The sequence below is a fragment of the Salmo salar genome, chromosome 20 (assembly GCF_965601325.2).
Source record: "Salmo salar chromosome 20, fSalSal1, whole genome shotgun sequence".
NCBI lineage: Eukaryota > Metazoa > Chordata > Actinopteri > Salmoniformes > Salmonidae > Salmo > Salmo salar.
In genome coordinates, this window is record NC_138310.1 from 37,089,046 (window position 1) to 37,098,986 (window position 9,941).

General features: G+C 46.2%; 1 protein-coding gene across 1 annotated transcript; it reads right to left on the reverse strand.

Annotated features, from left to right (window-relative positions):
* Positions 1-1,273: 1,273 nt before the first annotated feature.
* On the reverse strand, positions 1,274-2,492 carry LOC123729319 (uncharacterized). The gene is made up of 2 exons (XM_045704200.2): positions 1,781-2,492; positions 1,274-1,436 (listed from the first exon to the last, which is right to left on the reverse strand). Exons 1-2 carry the CDS (start codon positions 2,388-2,390, stop codon positions 1,405-1,407), a joined length of 642 nt encoding a protein of 213 aa, XP_045560156.2. The 5' UTR covers positions 2,391-2,492; the 3' UTR covers positions 1,274-1,404.
* Positions 2,493-9,941: the final 7,449 nt, after the last annotated feature.

The window sequence follows — 9,941 nt, forward strand, 5'->3', positions numbered from 1 at the left end:
AAAGGGGAATTAAAAAAAAGGACTATAATAACAATTTTTTTAAATAATTCAGAAAGCGGAAGACATCACTGAAGAAAACAATTGAAGTGCTCAATACACAAGACAAACACGTTATGTTCTATCTTTGTTGGGACCTAAAATCCCCGAAAGTCCCCACAAGGATAGTAAAACAAGAAATTCTCCTCCATGGGGACATTTCCCATGTCCCCATGAGGACAAAGGCTATTTTAAGCTTGGGGGTTAGGTTTAGGGTAACAATGAGGGTTAGGGTAAGTGGTTAGGTGTAGAATTTGGGTAAAGGTTAGGGAAAATACGATTTTGAATGGAAATCAATTTTAGGTGCCCACCAGGATAGAAGAACACATTGCAAAATCCTTCCCTTCCCCTGACTGCAAAAAAAGTTATTGCTCACATTGTCAGAAATGGTGTGTTTGAGAGAGAAAAGGGAGAGTGGTTTTGCTTGAACAAGGGCTCAATTCAGTCAGATCCGCTTTAGTCGACATCTGCATAGTGGTTGTTTTGGCAGTGGAGGAGGTTGAACTGCATTATGCTGTCAAATTGGCTGCACGGAGTCACATTAAGAGAAATCCCAGGCAGCCTTGTTTACAAGCTGGAACACTGGAATGTGAGATGTAATCTACACCTCGATTAGGCTGATAGAAATCCTCATTACTTTGTTTAATGCTTTTTAATTTGAGTGTCATTATTCTATACGTTCTCAACTTCTAATGCAAGTGGGATGCTGTGACTTCACAGCAATGATCAAGAGCAGCTGCTCACCGATTTGACAGCTCCAACACAGTTACACCTCCGAAACCGCCAAACAGACCGCTTGGTCTGTTTGAATCTAGGCTCTATAATCTAGCTAGTTTACACTGACCTGAAACATTCTCTATCTGTAAGTAGCACTGTTTATTTATTTTGTCCTCCCCATCGCTCAGAATTGCTGGAAACACATTTGTTTTGGGAAACCCTCAACCGGATGGAAATTATAGACCTCAAGCAGTTGTAATGATATCCACACAGCTCACGCCTGTATACTGAACTGTGCTATTGACTCCAGTTTGAGCACAGGCCTATTCCTACAGTAAACTAAATCATGACACACTATATTTATTTGAGTTAAGACTTCTTGGTCTGTTGCATTTGTGTGAGCCAGTTTCTTCTCACCGCACCTTAACATGGAAGAAAAACAGAGTTTTATTTAAAAGGTCCCTTTCTATCTCTATTGTATTCATGAAAGACACCGGCTTCTAAATTGCAGAAAACAAAACGTACAATTCACTATATCGCTAAATTGGAGGTGGTGGAAGGCCGCCTTTCCATTGATGCCCCTCAAGTTCATGGTCTTTGCCAGATCATGGAAGATGGTGTGTGCCATGATCCTCCACATACTCTCTAACATCACAGCCACCTTTCAGACCTAAATAGTCCATCTGGGAACACATGGAACACAGATAAGGGACTTCTGTTAGTTGCAATCAATCAAACCATGAAATATGTGTGTTAATAAGTCATTGACTTACATTTTTATAATAGCCTAGTAACCTCTGAAAAACAAATACGAACTGTTTGCAAGACTTCCACTATCAGAAACACAACTACTCACTCAGTTTTGGACTAAAGCAAAAAAGTCTGCGCCTCCATACAGATCTGCACATTGGTCTCAGCTAATTATACCCTGGAACAATACTTTTGAAACATTATTCTAATGGCTCACTAGGTCAGGAGATGGAATTGCAAATGTAGATTGAGCCATTAACCCTGAAACTCATCTCACCATCTTTTGCGCGCAAAGAGCCATCCTTCTTTGGGACAATGACAAAAGGGCTGCTCCATTCACTTGAAGATGGCTCGACAACATCCATTTCTATCATGGTGTGGACCTCTTCCTTGAGGGCTACCACCAGCCTCTCAGGCACATGGTAAGGATGCTGGGGGACAGGGTTCTGGCCAGGCTTCAAACGGATGATGTGTTCCAGGACTTTGGTTCTTCCTGGCCTCTGACTGAAGAGGGCTGGATACTTGCCAAACAGCTGCTTCAGCTCATCTTGCTTGTTTTGTTGTAGGTGAGCCAGTATGACCTCTGCTCGTCCTTTCCATGCCTCTGTGATCCCATCCGACTCGTCCTCTTCTTCTACTCTGCGGACCACAAAGGACTTTCCCTTGGAGAGTTCCTCTTTCTCCTCCCAGGCCTTGAGGAGGTTCACATGGTAGATTTGCTTCTCCTTACCCTTGTCCGGGTGCAGCACCTCATAGGACACCGGGACCATCTTCCTCCCGATTAGGTATGGCCCTTGCCACTGCGCAAGAAGCTTGCTGGTAGACAAGGGAAGGAGGAGCAGGACTTTCTTTCCTGGCTCAAACTCTGTGGCGAGCGTGCTGGTCATACCCTTTCTTCTGGGCCTTCTGGGCTTGCTGAAGGTTTGCCCTAGCTTCCTCTCGGTACCGCTCCAGCCTGTCTCGCATCTGGAGGACGTACTGGACCATCCCTGTCCTGAGGTACAATGAGGGGAAAAAAGTATTTGATCCCCCTGCTGATTTTGTATGTTTGCCCACTGACAAAGAAATTATCAGTCTATAATTTTATTATAGTTTATTTGAACAGTGAGACAAACAACAAAAAATCCAGAAAAACGCATGTCAAAAATGTTATAAATTGATTTGCATTTTAATGAGGGAAATAAGTATTTGACTCCCCCAATCAGAAAGATTTCTGGCTCCCAGGTGTCTTTTAAACAGGTAAAGAGCTGAGATTAGGAGCACACTCTTAAAGGGAGTGCTCCTAATCTCAGCTTGTTACCTGTATAAAAGACACCTGTCCACAGAATCAAACAATCAATCAGATTCCAAACTCTCCACCATGGCCAAGACCAAAGAGCTCTCCAATGATGTCAGGGACAAGATTGTAGACCTACACAAGACTGGAATGGGCTACAAGACCATCGCCAAGCAGCTTGGTGAGAAGGTGACAACAGTTGGTGCGATTATTCGCAAATGGAAGAAACACAAAAGAACTGTCAATCTCCCTCAGCCTGGGGCTCCATGCAAGATCTCACCTCGTGGAGTTGCAATGATCATGAGAACGGTGAGGAATCAGCCCAGAACTACACGGGAGGATCTTGTCAATGATCTCAAGGCAGCTGGGACCATAGTCACCAAGAAAAAAATTGGTAACACACTACGCCATGAAGGACTGAAGTCCTGCAGCGCCCGCAAGGTCCCCCTGCTCAAGAAAGCACATATCCATGCCCGTCTGAAGTTTGCCAATGAACATCTGAATGATTCAGAGGACAACTGCGTGAAAGTGTTGTGGTCAGATGAGACCAAAATGGAGCTCTTTGGCATCAACTCAACTCGCCGTGTTTGGAGGAGGAGGAATGCTGCCTATGACCCCAAGAACACCATCCCCACCATCAAACATGGAGGTGGAAACATTATGCTTTGGGGGTGTTTTTCTGCTAATGGACAGGACAACTTCACCGCATCAAAGGGACGATGGACGAGGCCATGTACCGTCAAATCTTGGGTGAGAACCTCCTTCCCTCAGCCAGGGCATTGAAAATGGGTCGTGAATGGGTATTCCAGCATGACAATGACCCAAAACACACGGCCAAGGCAACAAAGGAGTGGCTCAAGAAGAAGCACATTAAGGTCCTGGAGTGGCCTAGCCAGTCTCCAGACCTTAATCACATTGAAAATCTGTGGAGGGAGCTGAAGGTTCGAGTTGCCAAACGTCAGCCTCGAAACCTTAATGACTTGGAGAAGATCTGCAAAGAGGACTGCGACAAAATCCCTCCTGAGATGTGTGCAAACCTGGTGGCCAAATACAAGAAACGTCTGACCTCTGATTGCCAACAAGGGTTTTGCTACCAAGTACTAAGGCATGTTTTGCAGAGGGGTCAAATACTTATTTCCCTCATTAAAATGCAAATCAATTTATAACATTAATGACATGCGTTTTTCTGGATTTTTTTGTTGTTATTCTGTCTCTCACTATTCAAATAAACCTACCATTAAAATTATAGACTGATCATTTCTTTGTCAGTGGGCAAACGTACAAAATCAGCAGGGGATCAAATACTTTTTTCCTTCACTGTAGCTACTGGGGAACCCAGCACTTCTTCAGCAAGTCCAGTGGTCCCTGCACTGGCCATCCATAGAGGAGTTAGAATGGCGGGAAACCTGTCGATGCCTGAGGCACCTCCCTGTAAGCAAAAAGCAGAAGGGGTAACCACTTATCCAAGTTTTTACCAGTGTCGGCCACAAACTTCCTCAGCATGTTCTTTAGCGTTTGATTGAATCTCTCTACCACCCCATCCATTTGGGGATAGTAGGGAGTGGTCCTCAAGCCTTTAATGCCCAGCTGTCGGTGGAGTTGAACCATCAGTCGAAGTGAAGTTTGTCTCTTGGCCCATCAGGATTTCATCTGGGATTCCTACATGAGAGAAGAGCTGAACAAGAGCAATGATTATTTTTGGAGTGGTTATGGAACGGAGTGGGAAGGCTTCTGGGAACCGGGTGGCATAGTCACAGATCACCAATATATACTTGTAACCTGCGCTACTCTTCTCCAAGGGTCCAACAATGTCCATTGCAATTCTCTTGAATGGGGTAGAGATAACTGGCAGTGAACATAGAGCCCGGTCAGACCTACGGACAGCACTGGTTTTCTGGCACGTGGGGCATGTTTTGCAGTATGTTTGTACATCAGTATACATGGAGGGCCAAATGAAATGGGAGCCTAAGATAGGTCTTATGTTGCCCTAGATGACCTGCCCATGGAACTATATGTGCAAGGTTGAGAACAAGTGGTCTACAGGTAGATGGCACCACCAACTTCCTGCTCTCTGCCTCTGACCCAAGGTAGAGTATGTGGTTGTCTACCGTGTAAATCCCCCCACATGAAGATTGACTGTCCCCAGCTAAGGCCTTGTCAAATAAACCTTTCAAGGTTGCGTCAGACTTCTGCAGTGTAGCAAAATTTTGTGGAACATCCCATTGCACATCTAACCCAGACACGTCAGCAACAGGTACACGGGTTCCCACATACTTCTCAAGACGCCGCTGGCGGCGTGATTTTCTGGGCCCTTTGGTTCCCCCCTCACACAGACTATCACACAAGTCAGGCAGAGGTTGTACACCAACTTTGGCCTGGGTATGAGTAACAACTGAGCATGACACGTTAACATCAGACTGGCAAACTGACTGCTCATTTAGCTGACCCCCCACACTTCCCAACAGATCAGAGTGTATAGGCACATCCCTCCCCAAAATCATCTCAAAAGGTAGCTTCTCCATTACCCCAACTTTGAGGAGGTATTTCTGACCCTGAATCTCAACTGTGAGTTCAGCTGTGGGCTGCTGTGACTGGTCACCATGGACACATTGGATCAGTGTCTGGTGACTGTAATCAATGTCATTAACCGGTACATGACCTTTTCTGATCAACGACAGGGAACTGCCGGTGTCAATCATTGCAGTAAGAATTTTACCATTCACTTTTACAGGTACCAAGCCTGACCCTTCCCCACACTGTCTATTCTGAACACCATCCCCCTCTCTGGGCACATAACAGTAACCTGAGAGCTTGGATTTACGTAGTGGACACATTGAAGCTTTGCGCCTGTAACGGCTGTCTGTGGAAGTAGACCAAGGTGCAGCGGAGTTAGTGTTCATCTTTGAATTTTAATAAACGTAAGAGAACACTTTACAAAAATAAACAAAAACGACAGCCAAACAGTCCTGTCAGGAAAAACTCTAAACAGAAACAATCCCCCACAAAACCCAAATGAAAAACAGGCTCCTTATGTGTGACTCCCAATCAGCAACAACGAACTACAGCTGTGCCTGATTGGGAGCCACACACGGCCCAAAACAAAGAAATACAAAAACATAGAAAAATGAACATAGAACGCCCACCCAATGTAACACCCTGGCCTAACCAAAATAAAGAACAAAAACCCCTCTCTATGGCCAGGGCGTTACAGCGCCCTTGCTGCCGGCAGTAAAAACAGGTCAGACCCCTCCCATCAGAGTGAACTGCAAGATCCCTGACCTCCCTCCTCCCAGACACATAACCCCCCACATAACCCCCAGAGTTACCTCCACCATCTCTGGCGTCTCTGATGTCCCTTGTGTCTCTGAGACTCCTTGGAGCGGGTGCTGCAGGTCGTGGTGGGCCCCCTTTGCGTGCATTAAGGTACTGCAGTGCAAGCTTGGCTGCCATAAGCCCGTCCTTGGGCTCGTGCTCTCGGACCCAGGTTCGAATGTTGTGTGGTAGAACTTGTAGAAGTTGCTCGAGGATGATGACCTCACCGATTTCGTCCTGTGTCTTCTCCTCCGGTCGAACCCATCGTCGGTAGAGACCCTTGAGGTGGTGGTACGTCTCTGTCTGCGACTCACCTGATGGAGTCAATGCAGCTCTGAAGCGTTGATGGTAGGTCTCCGGGGAGATGTCAAACTTCACCAGCAGCGCTTCCTTCAAGCCCTTGTAGACATTGGACAGCCCCTCATCCATTGCTGTATAAGCCTCTAAGGCCTTGCCCGTGAGCAATGGGACAAGCCTGCAGGCCCACTCTACCTCCGGCCACTGCAACATCTTGGCCACGCGCTCAAACCTCAGCAGGTAGCTTTCAATGTCCTCCCCCTGCTGGTATAATGGCATCTTTGGCTCCTTCCTCAGGAATTCTGGAAGATGGACATTTACACTGCTGGACTGGTCTCCTGGGGCTGGCCCCATCACTGCTTGGGATCCTGATGTGGAGTTGAAGTCCCTGCTGCGTCGAGCCTTTGTCGTCCTGGTGTTGGCAGACCCAATCTTGGGCTGTCACTGACGAGTTCTGATTGGTGAGGAGCTGTGAGGATAGATTGGCGTAGACCCCGGAACTCCTGCTTGAGGTCTTCGTCCCTCCTCTCAAGGCAGGTGAAAAGTTGCTGGAAAAGGGCTATCATGGTTGGGTGTGGTTCTGGTCCCCCAACTGCTCTTTCAGCCAGCTGGTCTTTTATGGCTGTATCTGCTGGTTCAACCGGTAGCTCAAACGGTTCTGGTTGTGTTTGGCCCCTTGGTCGGGCTCCTAGTTTCTCATACTTGACCTCTTCTTCACCAGACGATTCCATTGTATTCCACCCCGTTTCAACTTCAGGTATCTTTTCTGACAATTGATCAAATTCAAATCAAATTTATTTTTATATAGCCCTTCGTACATCAGCTGATATTCTCAAAGTGCTGTACAGAAACCCAGCCTAAAACCCCAAACAGCAAGCAAAGCATGTGAAAGAAGCACGGTGGCTAGGAAAAACTCCCTAGGAAAAACTCCCTAGAAAGGCCAAAAACCTAGGAAGAAACCTAGAGAGGAACCAGGCTATGAGGGGTGGCCAGTCCTCTTCTGGCTGTGCAGGGTGGATATTAAAACAGAACATGGTCAAAATGTTAAAATGTTAAAATGTTCATAAATGACCAGCATGGTCAAATAATAATAATCATAGTAGTTGTCGAGGGTGCAACAAGCACGTCCGGTGAACAGGTCAGGGTTCCATAGCCGCAGGCAGAACAGTTGAAACTGGAGCAGCAGCACAGCCAGGTGGACTGGGGACAGCAAGGAGTCATCATACCAGGTAGTCCTGAGGCATGGTCCTAGGGCTCAGGTCCTCCGAGAGAAAGACAGAAAGAGAGAAAGAGAGAATTAGAGAGAGCATATTTAAATACACACAGGACACCGGATAAGACAAGAGAAATACTCCAGATGTAACAGACTGACCCTAGCCCCCCGACACATAAACTACTGCAGCATAAATACTGGAGGCTGAGACAGGAGGGATCAGAAGACACTGTGGCCCCATCCGATGATACCCCCGGACAGGGCCAAACAGGCAGGATATAACCCCACCCACTTTGCCAAAGCACAGCCCCCACACCACTAGAGGGATGTCTCCAACCACCAACTTACCGTCCTAAGACAAGGCCGAGTATAGCCCACAACGATCTCCGCCATGGCACAACCCAAGGGGGGGGGGGGGGGGGGGCGCCAACCCAGACAGGAAGACCACGTCAGTGACTCAACCCACTCAAGTGACGCACCCCTCCCATGGACGGCATGGAAGAACACCAGTAGGCCAGTGACTCAGCCTCTGTAAAAGGGTTAGAGGCAGAGAATCCCAGTGGAAAGAGGGGAACCGGCAAGGCAGAGACAGCAAGGGCGGTTCGTTGCTCCAGCCTTTCCGTTCACCTTCACACTCCTGGGCCAGACTATACTTAATCATAGGACCTACTGAAGAGATAAGTCTTCAGTAAAGACTTAAAGGTTGAGACTGAGTCTGCGTCTCTCACATTGGTAGGCAGACCATTCCATAAAAATGGAGCTCTATAGGAGAAAGCCCTACCTCCAGCCGTTTGCTTAGAAATTCTAGGGACAATTAGGAGGCCTGCGTCTTGTGACCGTAGCGTACGTGTAGGTATGTACGGCAGGACCAAATCGGAAAGATAGGTAGGAGCAAGCCCATGTAATGCTTTGTAGGTTAGCAGTAAAACCTTGAAATCAGCCCTTGCCTTAACAGGAAGCCAGTGTAGGGAGGCTAACACTGGAGTAATATGATCAAATTTTTTGGTTCTAGTCAGGATTCTAGCAGCCGTATTTAGCACTAACTGAAGTTTATTTAGTGCTTTATCCGGGTAGCCGGAAAGTAGAGCATTGCAGTAGTCCAGCCTAGAAGTAACAAAAGCATGGATTAATTTTTCTGCGTCATTTTTGGACAGAAAATTTCTGATTTTTGCAATGTTACGTAGATGGAAAAAAGCTGTCCTTGAAACAGTCTTGATATGTTCTTCAAAAGAGAGATCAGGGTCCAGAGTAACGCCGAGGTCCTTCACAGTTTTATTTGAGACGACTGTACAACCATCCAGATTAATTGTCAGATTCAACAGAAGATCTCTTTGTTTCTTGGGACCTAGAACAAGCATCTCTGTTTTGTCCGAGTTTAAAAGTAGAAAGTTTGCAGCCATCCACTTCTTTATGTCTGAAACACAGGCTTCTAGCGAGGGCAATTTTGGGGCTTCACCATGTTTCATTGAAATGTACAGCTGTGTGTCGTCTGCATAGCAGTGAAATTTAACATTATGTTTTCGAATGACATCCCCAAGAGGTAAAATATATAGTGAAAACAATAGTGGTCCTAAAACGGAACCTTGAGGAACACCGAAATTTACAATTGATTTGTCAGAGGACAAACCATTCACAGAGACAAACTGATATCTTTCCGACAGATAAGATCTAAACCAGGCCAGAACTTGTCCATGTAGACCAATTTGGGTTTCCAATCTCTCCAAAAGAATGTGGTGATCGATGGTATCAAAAGCGGCACTAAGATCTAGGAGCACGAGGACAGATGCAGAGCCTCGGTCTGACGTCATTAAAAGGTCATTTACCACCTTCACAAGTGCAGTCTCAGTGCTATGATGGGGTCTAAAACCAGACTGAAGCGTTTCGTATACATTGTTTGTCTTCAGGAAGGCAGTCAGTTGCTGTGCAACAGCTTTTTCTAAAATTTTGGAGAGGAATGGAAGATTCGATATAGGCCGATAGTTTTTTATAATTTCTGGATCAAGATTCGGCTTTTTCAAGAGAGGCTTTATTACTGCCACTTTTAGTGAGCTTGGTACACATCCGGTGGATAGAGAGCCGTTTATTATGTTCAACATAGGAGGGCCAAGCACAGGAAGCAGCTCTTTCAGTAGTTTAGTTGGAATAGGGTCCAGTATGCAGCTTGAGGGTTTGGAGACCATGATTATTTTCATCATTGCGTCAAGAGATATAGTACTAAAACACTTTAGTATCTCCCTTGATCCTAGGTCCTGGCAGAGTTGTGCAGACTCAGGACAATGGAGCTTTGGAGGAATACCCAGATTTAAAGAGGAGTCTGTAATTTGCTTTCTAATGATCATG